Genomic DNA, 20,004 nt, shown 5'->3' with positions numbered 1-20,004 from the left:
AGCCATTTCCAGCACAAATCCAGGTTTTCTCACCCTTCCCCCCCCCACACACACACACATACAAACTCACTCTCCTGCTGGCAACAGCCCATCCCCCTTTGAAACCCCTCTTTATAATGCGCATGATAATCAAGGTGGGTCATTTCCAGCACTAATCCAGGTTTTCTCACCCCCCCCCCACACCCCCCCCTCCAAAAACCACACACACAAACTCATTCTCCTGCTGGCAACAGCTCATCTTACAATGTGCACAGCAATAATCCAAGTTTAACCAGAACGTCTTGGGGGGGGTTTTGCAGGAAAAAAACAAGGGGAGACAGGCTACCTTGCATAATGACTTAGCCACTCCCAGTCTCTATTCAAGCCCAAATTAATAGTATCCAATTTGCAAATGAATTCCAATTCAGCAGTTTCTCGCTGGAGTCTGGATTTGAAGTTTTTTGAAGGTTTCAAAGGGGGATGGGCTGTTGCCAGCAGGAGAGTGAGTTTGTATGTGTGTGTGTGGGGGGAGGGGGGGAGAGGGTGAGAAAACCTGGATTTGTGCTGGAAATGGCTCTACTTGATGATCACTTTAGATAAGCTGTTGCCAGCGGGGTGGGAGGAAGTTTTGTTTCATGGTCTCTGTGTGTATATAATGTCTTCTGCAGTTTCCACGATATGCTATGCATCCGATGAAGTGAGCTGTAGCTCACGAAAGCTCATGCTCAAATAAACTGGTTAGTCTCTAAGGTGCCACAAGTACTCCTTTTCTTTTTACGAATACAGACTAACACGGCTGTTACTCTGAAACCTGAATACGAGTAGTTTGCCAAGTGGTCCTCCTTCCCTCCTTAGTCATGGAAAGTGTCTTTGTTTATATGGAAAAAACAAATGAACAGATTCCTCCTCAGTCTCTTGGCCTAAGTCTCAGGGAACCTGTGAGCAGCCCCCAAGGTGCAGTATTTATCAGAGGCTGGAGAGAGATGACAGGTTTCAGAGATGGGAGCACCTTGTTAAAGTACTGGCAGCCATCACTGACATCAAACCAGGTGAAACTTGGTGGCAGCAGCTGACATGCTGAAGTCTTGAATTCCTTTGAACTCAAGCAGCAGGAAAAGTTTGCACAATCCACACTGCAAAGAAAACCTGCAGTTGACTCCCTGACTCTGGGTTCTATCACTGGGGTTTTTTCTGTGGAAATTTGATTAGTGCCAATGCTTTTGATTCACAGTGGGACAAATATTCTCTGCCACCCACTTTTAATTACTTGGCAACACATATAATAGAGTTTGCTGGTAAATCCTCTGTAATTACATAGTAATTTCCTAGTGGTCTCCTCTTCAGCAGCCTATAATGACTGTGGGCCCTGCACTGCATCTGAGGGAACATAGGCAGTCTGCATTTACCCTGTAATGAGATGGTAAGTACCCAGTTACTACATGGCAATAGCCACACAATTCAATGATCAACATTCACAAGGTTAAGTCAAGAGATAGCAACAGAGACTGTGCAAAAGGAGGGGGAAGGACAGAAGGGAACGGCGTTGTGGTTAAGGCACTGGACTGGGATTCCCAGCTCTGCCACAAGACCCCCGTTATGACTTTGGATAAGTTATTTAACATTTCTGTGCCTTGACTCCCTTCTGAAAACTGGGGGATAATATGTCCCTTTCTCACCGGGGTATTACAGAACGAACTTCATCAACGTGGTAAAACCGTGCCTATGCTAAGTGGTTGTATCCTGATAGAATGATAGTAATAAAAAAAAAAAAAGTGTAGGCCAACCCTAAGACAGTTGATGAACTTACACTTTTAACAGCCAAGACAGACCAAAGGTTAAGAGGAAAAGGGAATAATGTACAGGCAACGTGAACTGAGAAATGGGCAGCAAGGTCACGTTAGTTCCTCAGTGTCTGTTTAGTTTCAGTGTTTGTTTTTGATTTGGGATAGAGTTTAGCTAAGCAGAGATAAAGGAAGAGAGAAGGGGGGGGGCCTGGGAGGAAGGACGAAAGGTGGGGTCAGAAGGGGAAACACATAGGGCAGGTGGAGAGCAGGTGAACTGAAGAGACTAGGTAGGAGGGAACTGGAACAAACAGCCAATCAGCACAGGGGAGAGAAAATCAAAGTGAACTGAAAAAAGTCAGGTTTCAGAGTAACAGCCGTGTTAGTCTGTATTCGTAAAAAGAAAAGGAGTACTTGTGGCACCTTAGAGACTAACCAGTTTATTTGAGCATGAGCTTTCGTGAGCTACAGCTCACTTCATCGGATGCATAGCTGTAGCTCACGAAAGCTCATGCTCAAATAAACTGGTTAGTCTCTAAGGTGCCACAAGTACTCCTTTTCTTTTTATGAAAAAAGTCAGTGGGGAACTGATGCCATCATCAGGGTCAGCTGCTTGTTTCTGCATGTCCCCATTGAGCAGTTTCTTTCTTCTCTGCGCTCACATGTAGGGCTGAAACTCTGGGTAACTGAGTTTCCTCATTCTGAGTGACCTTGACAACAGCAGCCCTCACCAAGTCAGACGAGAGGAACATTTGCAAGCGACGATGCAAGAACAGCGTGCACGGCCATTACCCGCGCAGGAACAGCCCCACGGATTTAAAGGCTTCAGCCTCCACTCTGTCAGTGTTTGTCGCCCCTCTCCCATCTTAAATGTCTTTGGGGTGTCTACACTGCAACCAAGAGGTGGGACTGCCGCCTGTGTAGACATACAGGAGCTAGCTTGGATCTCGCTCTCTTGAACAGCCACCGCAGTGAAGCTGTGGCAGCCCAGGCTAGCCACCCAAGGGCATACCCATGGTCCCAAGCAAGCCGCCAATGCGGTCATTGTTTTACTACCATTATCTGAGTCAGCTAGATCAAAGCTAGCTCGTGTCTGTCTACACAGGGGGACCAGATAGCAACTGTGAAAAAATGGGACAGGGGGTGGGGGATAATAGGCACCTATATAAGAAAAAGTCCCCCAAAACAGGATTGTCCCTATAAAAACAGGACATCTGGTCAGCCTATGTCAGGGTTCCCTCCCCACTCTGAACTCTGGGGTACAGATGTGGGGACCCACATGAAAGACCCCCTAAGATTATTTCTACCAGCTTAGGTTAAAACTTCCCCAAGGCACAAATCCTTCCCTGTCCTTGGATGGGTACTGCTTTCACCACCAAGTGAGTTAGACAAAGATTCAAGGAAAAGAACCACTTGGAGTTCCTGTTCCCCAAAATATCTTCCCCACCCCGACCCCCTGCAGCCCCTTCACCCACTTTCCTGGGGAGGCTTGAGAATAATATCCTCACCAATTGGTATAGGTGAGAACAGATCAAATCCTTGGGTTTCTAGGACACTAAAACCAATCAGATTCTAAAAACAAACAGAACTTTATTATAAAGAAAAAAAAGTAAAAGAAACCCCTCTGTAAAATCAGGATAGAAGGTAATTTTACAGGATAATAAGATTCAAAACACAGAGGATTCCCCTCTAGGCAAAACTTTAAAGTTACAAAAAAACAGGGATAAACCTCCCTCTTAGCACAGGGAAAATTCACAAGCTAAAACAAAAAAGATACTATAACGCATTTCCTTGCTATTACTTACTATTTCTGTAAGTTAGATGTATCATTCAGTAGGAGCTAGATTACTTGCTTGGTCTCTCTCTTTGTTCTCCTGAGAGAACAAACACCCAAAGCCCAAAACAAAAACCTTCCCCCGCAGATTTGAAAGTATCTTCTCCTCTTATCGGTCCTTTTGGTCAGGTGCCAACCAGGTTATCTGAGCTTCTTACCCCTTTACAGGTAAAGGAGGGATTTTATGATACCCTTAGCTGTACGTTTATGACACCCTATAGCTACATGTACTGCAGTCACACATTTGATTGCAGTGTAGACAAACCCTTTACCTTGCAAGGCAACAAATGCCCTCAATTCCTTGTAACACACCATTAGATTTACTATGGGCCTGCTCCGAAGCCCACCAAATTCGATGGGAAGACTATCATTGACTTCCAAGGTCTTTAGATCAGGTCCTAGACTCAGAGCATGTCTGACACCAAACCAAGAAAAGGGCACGCAATACCTTGCAAGATTGGGCCTTAATTCCCTTTCAAAGAGACTCGTGTGTATCTGCTTTATTTCCCATCTGCTCTGTTCCTTTCAGATCAGGATATTCAGTTTGAACTGCTGGATTTTTCATGTCAATACAAGTCATTGGGACTCACAATCCCAAAGGCAAGAAATTAGCTACACAAGACTTAAATTGCTTGCTATCATTTTAGCATTTCAGAATTGCAATTAGACTTTGGGGGTGGAAAGCAGCAAAGACTAGAAGTTCTGACAGGTTGCACCATGTTGTGACATGTTTTTGCACATCACACTAGAATCTGCTGTGACAGAAAGTGCTAACACAGCCTGATGTTGCATGAGCCATGAGAAATTAAACTCTGGATTTTAGGAACACTGACAGTCTAAAGAACACTTTTCTCTAGGTTACAATGAGCTGCATGTCTGCTGAAACTTTTTCCACTTCTCTCTAAACTTATTATTTGGGAGGACCGTGGGGAAATAAATTATATCCTTATGATACCTTGTCCGTAAATTTCTCAATACAATTGTATGGAAAAACAACAGTTTTGTTCATAACCAATGCTCAGAAAAGCAAAATGGATTATTTCCCCTTTTTTATGAGCATGTGAAAAGGGTAGAAATGACCGTCACAGTGATGATGTAGGGAACTTCATTGTGAAACTCCTCATGAGCAAATACATAGAACAAAAGAACCTCCATAACAGATCGGATCAATGGACCATCTATTCTAGTAACTTGTCTTGGATGTCTCCCAGCATCAAATGCTTCAGAGACAGTGTAAATTCCCCAAATTATCAGGTAATAACTAACCTATAGGAGAAGTTTTTTTCCTAATCTCAAGTAACAAGCAAGAAGGTTTTTATGCAAAAGCATGACAGCTGATAGCCTTTATAATCTGTATTCTAGCTAGTGCAATTGTGAGTGATGGTCTTATTTTTCATAGAAATATCCATCCTCTTCTTGACTCTTTGTAAGCTCTTTGCATCAATATCTCCAGGCAGCAAGCTCCACAGGCTAATTCACACTCCCCCTGACACAGACTTTGGATGCAGGGCCAGATTTTCAAAAGTGAGCCTCTTATTTGCACTCAAAATGTGATGCTTCAGAGGAAGCCTTCCTCCCTCCTGTAGAAACTATTATGCATACAGTCAGTTTTGCAATGCTTTCCTTGGACTGGAAAGGAAATTCCTATCTACCCCTTCCCATGCAGTTCTCCATTTACACCCCAGGGCATGAGATTTCATGGCCTTTTATTTTTGTATACACCCCCTGTTTTGTATACACCCCCTGATGGAGCTGGCAATTTCAAACTTTCAAGGATCTTTAATACTTTCCTTTTATCTGCTCATTAACACTTCACAATAGCACTTCTCTCCAACTTATTCTTATGAAGCAGCAATTAGCTTTCAGGCTAAGTTCACCAGGGATCCAGCTCTCTAAACCCCACTGCCTTTGACAGATGCTGTTCTTTAACCTGTCACTTAGACTGGATATTGGTGTCATGGGGCTATTTCCTCTCAGGAAGGCAACCATGCATAATTGTCTACAGGAGAAAGTCATAGACTTGCATATGGGGCAATCCTCACCCAGTGAACTTAAGAGAAGAATGTAATTTGAAAATGGAAATTTATTCTCCTACCAACTAAGCCTTTATCAGCAGGGCTTCTGATGATGCATAATCACCCAGGACTAATATCACTTACTTATGGTAGCACCTGTATGTGCAAAGCATGTTCCAAACACATAAAGACAGCCCGGGCTACATTTAGTGATAAAGGCAGAGCCTCTCTTCTGCTGGACATGAGTAATGTAAAGCTCAAGGACCTGGGGTCCATGTTCCAGAGGTCGAAACTCTTGCAAAGCAAGAGCTGGAAGCTCTGCGTGACCCCTGCAGCTTAGTGACAAAACTCAAGGAAAGGAAATGCATAGCGGGAGAAAGCTAGTACATAAATAAGAGCACAAGCTAGGGCATCATTCAAAACATCTTTGAGGAAGAGAAGCAACTCAGTTCAGGGACAAACTGCTGTATTCAGATGAGTAAATGATATGTGAATGAGAAGCCAGTAATTCATCGCTTTCAGAAACATCAATGGGTCATAATGATGACAGCTTCAAGGCCACATAGCTCTTCACAGAAAAATCAGATTATTCTGAAAAGCCACATCCACATAAGGAGAGGGGTTCGTATATGTGCACTGACTTCCTGAATAATTTCTGACTGGGGTGCCGGAGATGATGTCGATACATCCCTCTGGTCTCAGCTTCTGTTCCATGTGGGTGTTACTTATGATGGGTAAACCTCAAAGGGTGGGAGCTGGGGTTGGATGAGACCCCACAAGTCTGGATACCTATCTGAACTCTAAGACTCTCATGAATCTGTAAAATTTGCATGAAAATCTCACAAGAGGAATTTCCTACTAGGGCCCAAGCTGCAAAATTCAAATCTGGATTTCAATCCCTCTGCCTAAAATTTTGGACTTTCTAGACCTAAGGTTCAGATTTATTACTGATTAACCAAGATTTTTGGTAGCTCGTGCTTCTAGCTGAGTTAGAAATACTGTAAAGCCAGTTTCTGCCAACTAGAATTTCTGCACTTCTAGAAACAGAAATGCCCAAATACAACAAAAATAGAATGGGATGTCTGTAGTGTATATCTGGAGTGTGTGCATGACGAAGCCCTGGCTGGGATGATTTAGTTGGTGTTGGTCCTGCTTTAAGCAGGCGATTGGACTAGATGACCTCCTGAGGTCTCTTCCAACCCTAACCTTCTATGATTCTATGATATGGAGTCTGGCAGGACATGTGTGGAAGTTAACCAAACTTTTCAGAACTTAGTTAATTTTCCATTCTAAAAGAGGGCTACAATCAGGTATTGATAGAGAATTCTTATTTCCCCCCAGATCCAAACCACCTTATTTTTTAATGTTGCAAAACTAAAAACCAATAATCTTGACACATCTCCAGTTTGCTGAAACCCACTACAATTGAATCTTCCTAACTGGTGCATCCCATTGGAAATAAACGTGCCAATTAAAAATGTTTTTATCAGAGGTCTATAGGAACATAATCCACTGGGAAATGGTCACTTTAAAAAAAATTGCAGGGAAAAGACAAATGAGTCCAGTAAAACACTGACAAGTACATTGATCATGGTACTGAGTCATTGTGTCATCCAGCAATGACCCCGTCAGATGACCATGTGATATCTGAGAGCTCAGAAGTGGGAGCAATTAAGAACAGGAGGGAATAAGCCATCTCTCAGCTAAGCCACACTCCCTTGAAAATTCAAGAACAGCAACAACACAGAGATGAAAAATGAACTCCTGGCATCTGACTTAGAATACGAGTTACAGTTGACAGTCTGCCACCCTAGAAAACCAAATTCTGCAGCTCTAGGAGTGTTTATGATTTTTGAAAGCTGGCCCAGGCTCATCATAAGGCTTGCAAGTTTCAGGCAAGTTGGAGTCAATTTATGGTCTATCACTTCAATAAAGAATGACCAGACAGACGAACCAGATGAAATAGAAGTGGTATGAATTTTCTCAGCTCAAAACCAAGGAGATTGTTTGCACAAACCTCTGAAAAACACACAGCTTTGGCTATTATCCCTTTAAAAAAAAAAAAAAGAAAGGGAAAATCTATAAGGCCGAAATCTGCTGTAATTCATACCCTGTGTATTCTGAGTGACTTCAGTCAGATTTGAACATGGAAACTTCAGAACAATTGAATCTGCTTGGCAGAACAAAAATGACAATCCTTTGTCCCTCTAGCACATACTTACTCTGAAGATCTCAAAGAGCTTTAAGAATAAAAACTCGCAACCATCATGGGAAATAGGGAAGTACTATATTCCTTTTACAAATAAGGACATGAATCTGAACCTCAGTGACCTATGGCTCCCTTTACATCATTTCACCCCATGTGCCTTAAGGTCGGTTTACCTTAGAAGTCTTTACACTGGTAAGCGTCATAGCGAAAGCCCAATTTAAAGTGACCTGACCCAGATTTGCTGAGCCAGTTTCAGGACCACCTGAACAGGAACACCAACTTTCCTGCAGCTATCACAGTGCTCTGCTCCTAATAGACCTGCCTTCTTGGGGTATGTCTACACTGCAACTAAAAAACCCATGGCTGGCCCCCTTGAGATAAAGGGCTCCAACTAAGGGGCTGTTTAACTGCAGTCAAGATGTTCTGGAATCCTGCAAGGGAGGAGGCAGGGAGCCCTCCACAGCCCTGCTGTCACGGGAGTGAGCAGACACCCCTGGGCAAGCCTATGAGGTGGAAGAAGAGCCCCCGGTTGTGGTGGAGGCCATCCTGCTGCTGAATGGCTCCTGTCCTTTTGATTACCCAAGCTCCCAATTACCCAAAGAAAATCTGTGTCCCCCCTCCAGCTATTTGGATAATCAGGAGTGGACCGTATTCAAAACTAGCTGTACATATAGCATGATTGTTTAGAAGTTAGAAAACAGTCTCAGACTTAACCCACCATCAGGTTTTTGTCTTGTTTTTCCGGTACCATTCTGTGCCATCCTTATCTTTGTCAGGGATATCACAGTTCCAGTGCCAGTGAGTCGCGAAAGCATCTCCCAAACTGTTCCAGGGCAAACTACTCATGTACATTGTCTCTGACAGGTTTTGTATTTGCCCATGCCAAGAGCTGAATTCAGCTTTGCAAAGTGTTATGGGATAGATACCTTAGCATGAGTGAACAGGAGTAAGGATTCTCGGGACTGCATAACACAATTCAGTTACCACAACTACCCAAACATTCATATCTGATAGAATATATACAATATTAATACCATATACATTAAAGTAGTGTGCACTACGCTAACATATCACGTTAGCTAACAAGTCTGACCTCCTGTGTAACATAGGGCACTAATTTCCATCCAGATATCCCTATATTAATCTCAATGATTTTTTCAACTGCTGGTAATAGCTCACCTTACCTGATCACTCTTGTTACAGTGTGTATGGTAATACCCATTGTTCATGTCCTCTGTGTATATAAAATCTCCCCACTGTATTTTCCACTGCATGCATCCAATGGAGTGAGCTGTAGCTCATGAAAGCTTATGCTCAAATAAATTTGTTAGTTTCTAAGGTGCCACAAGTACTCCTTTTATTTTAATCCTCAGGAGACTACATTACTTTGTGCCAAGGACAGAGAACAGGAGAGACCGAGATGCTGTCAATACCCAAGACTTCTGAAATGACAGGGAATTGATCAAATAAGCCCAGCAGGTGATCCACGCCCCATGTTGCAGGGAAGGTGAAAAATTACGAAGGACTCTGCCAATCTGGAAATGGCCGACGTCCACCTTGACTGCACTGGCCTCGTTAGCACTACAAAAGTAATTTTCCCTCTCTTGATTTTCACCCCTTCTTGTCAACTGTTGAGAATAGGCCACTTCCACCTTAATTGAATTGGCCTCATTAGCACTGACCCCCTCACTTGGTAAGGGAACTCCCATCTTTTCATGTGCTGTATATATACATATATATACTGCTTACTGTATTTTTCACTCCATGCATCTGATGAAGTGGGTTTTAGCCCACGAAAACTTATGCCCAAATAAAATTGTTAGTCTCTAAGGTGCCACAAGGATTCCTCATTGTTTTTTCTTTGTTTTGGTTTTCACCAAGAAGGTTGGTGGTGATTGGACATTTAATGTAGTTAATGCCAGTGAAAATGAGGTTGGATCAGAAGAGACTAAAATAGGGAAAGAACAAGTTAAAAATTACTTGGACAAATTAGATGTCTTCAAGTCACCAGGGCCTGATGAAATACATCCTAGAATACTCAAGAAGCTGACTGAGGAGATATCTGAGCCATTAGTGATTATCTTTGACAAGTCATGGAAGACGGGAGAGATTCCAGAAGACTGGAAAAGGGCAAATATAGTGCCCATCTATAAAAAGGGAAATAAGGACAACTCAGGGAATTACAGACTAGTCAGCTTAACTTCTTTACCCAGAAAGATAATGGAACAAATAATTAAGCAGTCAATTTGCAAACATATAGAAGATAATAAGGTGATAAGTAACAGTCAGCATGGATTTGTCAAAAACAAATCGTGTCAAACCAACCTGATAGCTTTCTTTGACAGGGTAACAAGCCTTGTGGATGGGTGGGGGAGGAGGGAAAGTGGTAGACGTGGTATATCTTGATTTTAGTAAAGCTTTTGATACTGTCCCGCATGACCTTCTCATAAATCAACTAGGGAAATGCAACCTAGATGGAGCTACTATAAGGTGGGTGCAAAACGGATTGGAAAACCATCCCCAGAGAGAGTAGTTATCAGTGGTTCACCGTCATGCTGGAAAGGCATAATGAGTGGGGTCCCACAGGGATCAGTTCTGGGTCCGGTTCTGTTCAATAACTTCATCAATGATTTAGATAGTGGCATATAGAGTATACTTATAAGGTTTGTGGATGATACCAAGCTGGGAGGGGTTGTAAGTGCTTTGGAGGATAGGATTTAAATTCTTGACAAACTGGAGAAATGATCTGAAGTAAACAGGATGAAATTCAATAAGGACAAATGCAAAGTACTCCACTTAGGAAGAAACAATCAGCTACACAAATACAAAATGGGAAATGACTGCCAAGGAAGGAGTACTGCGGAAAGGGATCTGGGGGTCATAGTGGACCACAAGCTAAATATGAGTCAACAATGTAACACTGTTGCAAAAAAAGCCAACATCATTCTGGGATGTATTAGCAGGAGCGTTGTAAGCAAGACACGAGAAGTAATTCTTCCACTCTACTCCACTCTGATTAAGCCTCAACTGGAGTATTGTGTCCAGTTCTGGGCACCGCATTTCAGGAAGGATGTGGACACATTGGAGAGAGTCCAGAGAAGAGCAACAAAAATGATTAAAGGTCTAGAAAACATGACCTATGAGAGAAGATTGAAAAAATTGGATTTGTTGGATCAGGAAAAGAGAAAACTGAGAGGGACATGATAACAGTTTTCAAGTATGTAAAAGGTTGTTACAAAGAGGAGGAAGAAAAATTGTTTTTCTTAACTTCTGAGGATAGGACAAGAAGCAATGGGCTTAAATGGCAGCAAGGGAGGTTTAGGTTGGACATTAGGAAAAACTTCCGAACTGTCAGGGTGGTTAAGCACTGGAATAAATTGCCTAGGGAGATTGTGGAATCTCGATCACTGGGGATTTTTAAGAGCAGGCTGGACAAACACCTGTCAGGGATGGTCTAAATAATAATTAGTCCTGCCACGAGTGCAGGGGACTGGACTAGATGACCTCTTGAGGTCCCTTCCAGTTCTATGGTTCTATGATCTGTATCCCGTTGGAGCACTGGTCCAACCTACCTGCTGTCCCATCTCTAGCTGTGGCCAATCTCTGATGCTTCAGAGGCAGGTGAAATCCCGCCCCCCACGCTGCCCAATACATCTGGCCAATAGTGTATCAGAGGGGGGGAAATCATCCTTGATCCCTACAGGTGACCATTTGAAGCCCTAAATACTCAGATTTCATTATAGTCATTGTCTTGATGCAGAGGTGCAAGTGTTGGTAGCGTATTCAGGATTGCCTGCTTTGTCCTCTTCTTCCCAGTGCCCATAAAGAAAGGGGATGAAAGGGCTGTTCATAGATTCCAAGGCTGGAAAGGATCACCATGACCATCCAGCCTGACGCTGGATTAAAACACATATCTAATGTCACTTTAAATATGGGAGGCAGAGAAGGTTAGTGTGGACAGAAGGTCCCTGCTTCCCTTAGAATTGGCAGTCAGTCTCCAAATCGAACTCAAATCTGTTTTAAAAGTGACTGTCCAGAGGGAAGAAAATCAAGGATTTAAACTAATCTTGCACTTAGTTCTTACTGATATGCTCACCTAGAAATAATTGCCCTCGTTACAGGCCTGTGCTGAAAGGTAGCCGGCGGTGGTGCTGCCTCAGACTTCCTACCCACGGGCTGTGTGTCTCATCAGTACCTAGTGCAGAGAGGGGAGTGGAAATAAAACCCAGACGACTACCGTAAGTAAAGCACTGGCAAACACAGCTGGAACTGGTCAGTGCACAGTTCATTTACTCAAACTGAACAGTGAAAATTAGAGCTACATTAATGTTAATGAGCCATTCGCCTTCAAATGCCTTGGATGGCTTTGAATATCTCAGTCAAAATGGATTGTTCCTTGTAATACAAAAGCACCCAGAAGCCCCAATCAGAATTGTGTTTGGTTCTGAACATACACTACGGGGCTTGTGACTTTCTGATTTAGAACGGTTTAATGTTAGTAGAGTATAAACTTTCTGATTTAGAACGGTGATGAAACTCATTGAAGTTTTCTTACCAAGATGGTTGGAAGCAGGGTTGAAACTGGGTAGTTGGAGACCTTGTTCAATTTAAGCACAAAAGGTTGCAATAATAATTCTACCAAGTGCACTTAAAACCCAGCTAAGTATCAAGGGATGGCTCACTCCTGGAATATAATTAGCAGGACTTTTCTACCCTCTGAATGGCTCTGAGGGCCACAGGATTTGTAAAATGACAGATTTGCAAATGAGAACTATGTAAGTCACTTGGCTGAAAAGGTTTAGCAGTTTCTATGGTTTTGATGGGCAAATGACTTTTCTGAGGCTGAGCAGTTTAAAAACTATCCCCCGGGGAGTTTAGAAATCGGTAATGGTCACTAAGTCACCAGTTTGAAGGCAGCCCCAGTTAGGAGTAATTGAAAGTTATTTCCTTTTTACAGCACTGTCTTAGGCTGTGTGAAATAATCTGTTCTCTGTTTATTTCTTGTGGACAGGTGTTTTTCTCACAAGCATGAAAAGCAACTCACTTTCCTCTTTGTCGGTCTTTGCAAAGATGCCCTGGCCTGACTACACCACGGATAGCTCAATATTATTCGGCTTTTATACTGTGCTTAGCATGACCTGTAAGTCAGTTACATTTGCAGAGTGTCAAATGAAACATCGATTAAGTTTGATTGGAGGAAAAATATATCCCTGTCTCACGACTAGAACTGTTCAACACTTTTATGAAGAAGCTCCAAACAAGGCAAAAATCACCTGGTTTTCAGTTTGTAGTTAAACCCTAAGCTTAGTCCTGGCTCAACAGGAGTTTCACCAAAGTTTACAAAACCTTTTCATGAACATGAGCCAAGTTATTTGGCAGGACAGGGGAAATCAGCACAAAGCTAATATGCTTTAGGTTAAAATCTGGCTACAGAGGGGCTGACAAGGCAGAATTCTTCTTCCAGGCCTGGACTCCCTTGGCAGGCAGTCTTCAGGATGCTGCTTATCACACTCAGTCACTTCAGGAAACTGAACTGGCTCCTGGGGATGTTAGGGGGATAATGTGCCTACATCCAGTTAGATCATAAGTTCCATTCTTTTGTAAACTAATGGAAAGTGAACGCACATTGTTGGGCACTTTAGTAAACTCAGCAGTTTTGGTTCTTAGATTTCTGCAAGCCACCTACTTATATATGGGTTTTCCCTTCAACCGTTCCCCAAGTTATGGCTTGAATAAGCCACAAAAGTCCAAAAGAGAACTCCAGAGAAACCATCAGCTATTGCCTCAGATTTGGGACAAATTATTTAAATCCTAGTGTATTATACTGTTGCCACCCATAGCCCTACTCTTGCTCAAACATTGGACTACATTGACTTACAGGGTCTGTGAGTTTGGATGTATTTTCTGGGGTTTCAAATGTGTTAGGAAACTCAAATAATGCAAGTTGCACCTGGCTTTATTAAGACCTTCATACCATTACATCCTGGACACATCCCCTTCCATATTCCGATCCAAGAATGTGTCTCTTTCCTGAGCTGATGTAGAGAGACAGTCTACACACTAAAAGAAAAGGAGTACTTGTGGCGCCTTAGAGACTAACCAATTTATTTGAGCATAAGCTTTCGTGAGCTACAGCTCACTTCATTGGATGCATAAAGTAGAAAATGCAGTGAGGATTTCTACACACTGGGTAGAGTCCAAACTTACCCTCCCTTCCTGAGGTTTGCCTTGAACAAAGAAATCAACAAGATAACAAAGCTCCGCTCAAATCACTCCACAGGCGTGGCTGCTCCCTCAGGACTGAGATCCTTTCTCCCATTCCCACTCCCTTACATGTAGGGGAAGTCGCAAGTCACTCAGTGAAAAGCTACAACCCACTTAACCTTTTCCTAGCAGGATCAACACCTACTAACAGGGTGGGTATTACAGGCAAACACTGCCAGTATAAGTTCATTCATCAAAAATTCATTCTCAAAGGGTCATTTGTTTGTATTCCAGTTTGAGTCAGCAAATCAGGGAGCTGAAACAATACCATGTGACCAACAATACACTAAAAATGTGGAATACCTAGTAGTAAATAATTCATAAGATGAACATGATTAGTCAAAACTGTCAAATATTTACAAATGATCAATAGGACTGGTTCATGAATGACTAATCAAAGAAAGGGAATAACTTCATAATAAATAGTCTCACTGAATAATTTAGTTATGATAAAGTTTCACAAGCAATCCTGCAATGCACAATGTCTAAAGCAAGAGAAATAATCTACCCACTTGCTGTTCTGCTGTGTGTAGTTACTGTTTGCAGAGACTAATGTGACTTTTCCCTTCCTCTCATTTACATAGGTTCACAACAAGGTCTGCACTGCCAGTATCACACTGACCTGGTTTGCATTGAGAATTTACATCTTCAAAATTCTGCTGATTAAATGCAGATTTTTTAAAAAATTGAAAAGGGTAAGTCTGGCTAAAACCACAACCAGAAGAACTCGAGGCTATTAGTAACCGCAGCTGGCAGATTTCACATCCAATTCCTGCCTGATCTCCATTGAAAGAGACAAGGCTTTAAGCATGGAGCCAGAGGCAAATGTAGAGTATAAACAATCTAGCTGGGAGTATTGAGAAGTAAACGTTTGCACCGTTAAGATGTTAGATTCCTGAAGTGATTTGTATATTTAAAATAAAGGCTTATCTGATATATGAGCCAGGTCACGGCTTTTTAAAGGGGCAGAGGGAGGGGGAGAGATCAGGCAGAAGGAATATTAAATCCAGCAAAATGGAGATCATCCTCTATTAAATACAAACAGAATAATAGCAGCACCAGTGGGCACCTCCTACAATGCAGCCCAATTCCAGACAGCATTATTGACCAGTAGATTTTATATTTCAGAGGGTGAAGCTCTTAAGACACAGAAAGCAAAACAAACCACCAGGCAGGTATTGTGTGTTAATTCCCACAGACAACATAAAAGTTGGAAATGGTTGAAACACCTACCGAAAACAGGGTGGAATAGGCAGAGAGAGCAAATTTGATGCAGTAGTAACAGAGGAGGGGATCTTTCCCCTCTGATTCTTTTGCCATCTTTTCAGCTCACGCTCTTGTGTGTGTGGATTGGACCCTCCCTGCTTTGACAGTTTCAGGTCACAGTCTCAGTGGCTGGAATAAAAAAAAAACCACCCTTAAACTTCAGCAGCTCTCTACAACTTCCGCCTGGGAGAAACAGAAAGCAATTAGAGGGGAGGCAGGGACATTAACCCTCTGCTGCATGTATTGCCTCATGGAACCAGCGTGTATTTGTTTCTCAAATGACGCGTTAAGATTCACTACTCTTTTATTATTTCAGTGCAATACAGATATTCAGAAAATAGGTGTAATCAACAACACAGGCAGCTGCCTACCCTTTGAGCTGCCTTCTTTTAAAAAATAACTGGGCTACAGGCAACAAATCACAACGGGAGACACTTGTCTAGTCCTTTATGGCATAAAAAGCACACGGCAATTCTAATGTGATCTCAGGGGTATTATTCACTTTTATAAAGCTCTGTTTTACAGATGTGGCAGTGAAGCATCAAGAGGTTAAATGACTGCTCAACGTGAAAGAAGGAGTCAGTGTCAGAGCTGGGAATACAAATCCAGATTTCCCACCTTCCAGTCTTGCATTCAGCCTTTAGTTACCTGCTGTGACACATCCTCTGACCGCTGACATTATCCTTACAGCGGGAGATGGGCTCAATGGTCTAAGAGTCAGCATTTTCCAGTGAATGGGGTTCAAGATGGGGAGGTGGAGACCAAATATAGATATTCCAGTTTTGGTGATGATTTACTATGTGTATGGTCAAAGTTTCAAAAGTGGTCTATTTTGGGGGGAGAGGCCAACTTGAGACAAGCAGGTTATGTCTACACTTCAGATGGGAGCGAGCCTCCCAGCCCCATAGACTCATGCTAGCAGGGCTTGAGTTAGAGTGCTAAAAACAGTGGTGTGGACATTGCGGCTCTGGCTCCCATGCTTGTAGGATCTGATTATCAGAGATGCAAACACACAACTTCTGCTTTTGCTACGGATACTAGTAATATTATATGATGGGGAAAAATATTAAATAGCCCAAAGGAAGTGTCTACATTCTAAATCCAAGAAGGTGAAGAGTTTTCATCAACTTCTTTTGGGCTCCACATTTGTTCTCTAAATCTTCCAAGAGATTCTTCAAGGACACATATGGTACGTCCTAATACACCTGACTGAATAGCACAAGCAAACTTACTCTTGAAATGATCCCATGCTAGTGGATGCTTTAATAAACTGGTGTATTTTCCAAATGAATGCAGCAGGGTGAGATGTTTCAGATTTGATGGGAAAGCCATAATTATATATAAAAAGAAAAGGAGTACTTGTGGCACCTTAGAGACTAACCAGTTTATTTGAGTCTCTAAGGTGCCACAAGTACTCCTTTTCTTTTTACGAATACAGACTAACACGGCTGTTACTCTGAAACCTATAATTATATATGGGACTGATATCACCACCTATATTAAGGTTGCTTGACACTTCCCATTATAAGCTGTTTTCAGCTGCCTATAACTTTGCTAAACTTTAAATGTTGGATCTGAAAATGTACATGTTAAGTGTCTGCCTCAGGCTGATTATTTATGCTTATTTTTGTTAGAAGGGAGAATTTCAGCCAAAATACTGCAGCTATTTCTGCAAAAAGGCCAGGGAAAAATATGTTGTTTTGCCCATATTAAAAAGTGATTGAAACCTTTTCTTTGAAATACTCTAGCACCACCATGCTTTGCATATGCACAAAAGGGCCAGATTAAGGTGCACAAGCAATCTCAATTTTGACATTTCCTTCATTTTGAGTGCTTGACTTTGCAAACTTAATTTCTTGTTCTGAGTTAGTCTGCTGTGTGTGGTGGTACTGTATGCTTTATGGGTGCTTAATGAGGACAAGAACCCCAAATTTCACTGTTTATTACACTCTCGTCCTGATTATTAATTAATTATCAGCAGCAGAATGGCACTATATGGTACCTTTCCTCCTTCAGAGTAACAGCCGTGTTAGTTTGTATTCGCAAAAAGAAAAGGAGTACTTGTGGCACCTTAGAGACTAACCAATTTATTTGAGCATAAGCTTTCGTGAGCTACAGCTCATGCTCAAATAAATTGGTTAGTCTCTAAGGTGCCACAAGTACTCCTTTTCTTTTTCCTCCTTCAGTAAATAGTCTAATAGGATGGGATTTTCAGAAGCACCCAGCAGGGTTTGATTTTTAAAGACAGGTGGGCTGCTAACTATCATGTATTTTTGCAATTCTCATCCTTAACATTTGAGATGTCATAGCCATGGAGAAAGAGAGCTCCAGCAATGACATACAGTATATGCCAATTACTTAGCCACAGTTCACTGAACGTAGAGAAGATCTGGTTTGAATAAGTCAGAGAAACTGGTCTCCTTCACCGTCATGGACATTACTCATCTGTATGTTATGTTTGTAATACCTGGTATCTCAATGTGCCCTTTTAGTAGGTCTTTTGTCCTTACTCTACTGTTACCATGTTTATTATTGGCATGCATTGTGGAAACACAATAAAGAATTCATCAAAGAGCCTTCGCACCCACTGAGTTACTTCCTATTACTACTTGTATAGCTTCCTCTCCAGCATTTTTCCCAGTGGGTTCTATTTTGCTACTTAGCATGTGACCCTGTTCCAAGGCATCTGGTGTCAGTTATGGTAAGATTTAACAATGTCTGTACTTTAATGAAGCCCATATTAAGGAGAAGACTAGTAGCAGCTGCATTAACAACACTTAACCAGGCTCATGGGCCAGACTCTCTGGTCTAAGTCCACTTCATGCTGTGCAGGCAGTGCAAAATGGACAGATTCCAGCTGTAGGTGGCCACTGGAGAATTCCTTAGTAGAGGGGAAATCTGTGCTAGCGCTTGGCTTGCAGAGGCTGCTGCTATTCTATTCAGTTCTCACCTCAAGCATTTCCAATGCTAGGTAGAAAGTGGGCAGAACTCTACGCTTGCTCGACTGGTGTAAGGTCATTGAGGGGTCTCATGCCAGTGGCATAAAATAGAGATGCTCCTCAGCGTCTCTCAATTATTATGGGACCAGACTATGTGCGATCAGGGCTGATGCTCCCGACCTAATAACTCCACCCGCATCCAAACGGAGTGTGGATAATGTAGATGAAAACTTAGCCTTTTGTATTTACTTAGCTGTACGCCACATAAAAGGAGCCCCTATCTATACACTCAAGTTCCTCTAAATATAACTTAAAACATAAATATCAACATTCCCTTCGTTGTGACTTTGAAAAAAGTGGAAGAAATCTATGTCATTTTTATGAATACTATGTGTACCTCTGTTTGACTGTCATGATGGGGGTCTGCCACATGGTGTTACGGAGTTATTTCAACGCCCCTGGAAAGCAGCACCACGGCTTCAGATAACCAGCCACCTACCAACACTTGAGTCAATGACAGCTCTGTTGTCTTTGGTGTTTTATCTCCACCCCTGATGTGCTCACCGGATAAATTTGGCAAGGGGAGGGGGATCCCAGGGAGTTTGCACAGAACTAAGGGGCCTGCCTGGTATTAAAGTCTCCCTCTCTTGAGGCATGGCACAAAAGGCTCAGCCCAGAGAGAGGGGGTACCGTGATAGAATATAACCCACCTTTGTGCCGTCTGGGTGCTAGCTGGGAGCTAATGAAGCCCCTCGTATATGTCACAGCAGCTCTGGGGTTTGCTCTCACTTAAAATCAGCCTACCAAGAGCTGTCCCAGCATGTCCCCTGCACCGAGGTTGCAAGAGACGGTACAGCCAATTATGAGAGCCCAGTGTTGCTCCTGCACTGGGAAATTCTCCGCTATCCTTTTGTACCTTTGCAGCTCAAAGTGGTGCAGAGGGGCCAGGGTGTGTCGGGGGGAATCTCTCCCCAAGTACTGAGAAATCAGTTGAGCACTTTTTCCTTTTCACAATAAGATGTGTCATAGCCTGATCATAGTGCTGGAACAGGGTTTTAAGACTCTTTTTTCACAGTGTGTGTTCATTTCACAGCTTGTCACCGTATTTGCACTTAAAGAAGCCACATCTTCAGTCGCATGTTGCATTTTTCAGATGTATCTTATGACAGATTGAAAAATGTGATTTTTGCAAATCCTGTTTTTCACAGTAGAATGGCAGTCATTTTTTCCCCCTGAGAAAGGGAGGAAAAATTACAAAGATGATAAATGAGAGAATTGTTGCAATGTTTAATCTGTCTGTCTGGGGGGTATTTAGGATGGAATTTCTCTAGTTTAGTTTTTGTTATGGTTACAAATTTTTCCTGTACCTGTGACCTCTCTCTGTCTCACCGTGGGCACCCTTTCAAGTGACAGGCCCAATGCCTTCACTTCTCTTAGTGTAGAACCCTGTGATTCACCCCAATGTTAGACTGGCTTCCCTGGTTACAGCACCAGCCATGTTTCCTCAGTACATTATGATCAGTGGAACGAAAGTCAGAGGGCCCATGCTCAGTGGAGGGACTGTTACTGACAGGCCAACAGTGGTATAGGGAACGTGGGGAGTTAGATTGGAAGCAACTCAGCCACATGGACAGAGCAGTGCATAGGGTGCCACTTGTTCAATTTAACCTGTATTCAGCTTCACTCTTTGCAAAACACTCAGCTGATCTAATTGGGT

The 20,004-nt window shown here is 42.5% G+C and overlaps 1 protein-coding gene across 1 annotated transcript in view; it reads right to left on the bottom strand.

Moving 5' to 3' along the window:
- The window catches only part of LOC102945440 (tetraspanin-15), a 197,522-nt gene that overhangs the window by 176,345 nt on the left and 1,173 nt on the right, over positions 1–20,004 (bottom strand). The window contains exon 2 of the mRNA XM_027829685.3: positions 15,316–15,477. Within this exon, the coding sequence (XP_027685486.1) occupies positions 15,316–15,402 (87 nt within the window). The 5' untranslated portion in view covers positions 15,403–15,477. The remainder of the gene's footprint in view (positions 1–15,315; positions 15,478–20,004) is intronic.

This window comes from Chelonia mydas, chromosome 26 (genome assembly GCF_015237465.2).
Source record: "Chelonia mydas isolate rCheMyd1 chromosome 26, rCheMyd1.pri.v2, whole genome shotgun sequence".
NCBI lineage: Eukaryota > Metazoa > Chordata > Testudines > Cheloniidae > Chelonia > Chelonia mydas.
This window is presented reverse-complemented; position numbering and strand designations above follow the sequence as displayed.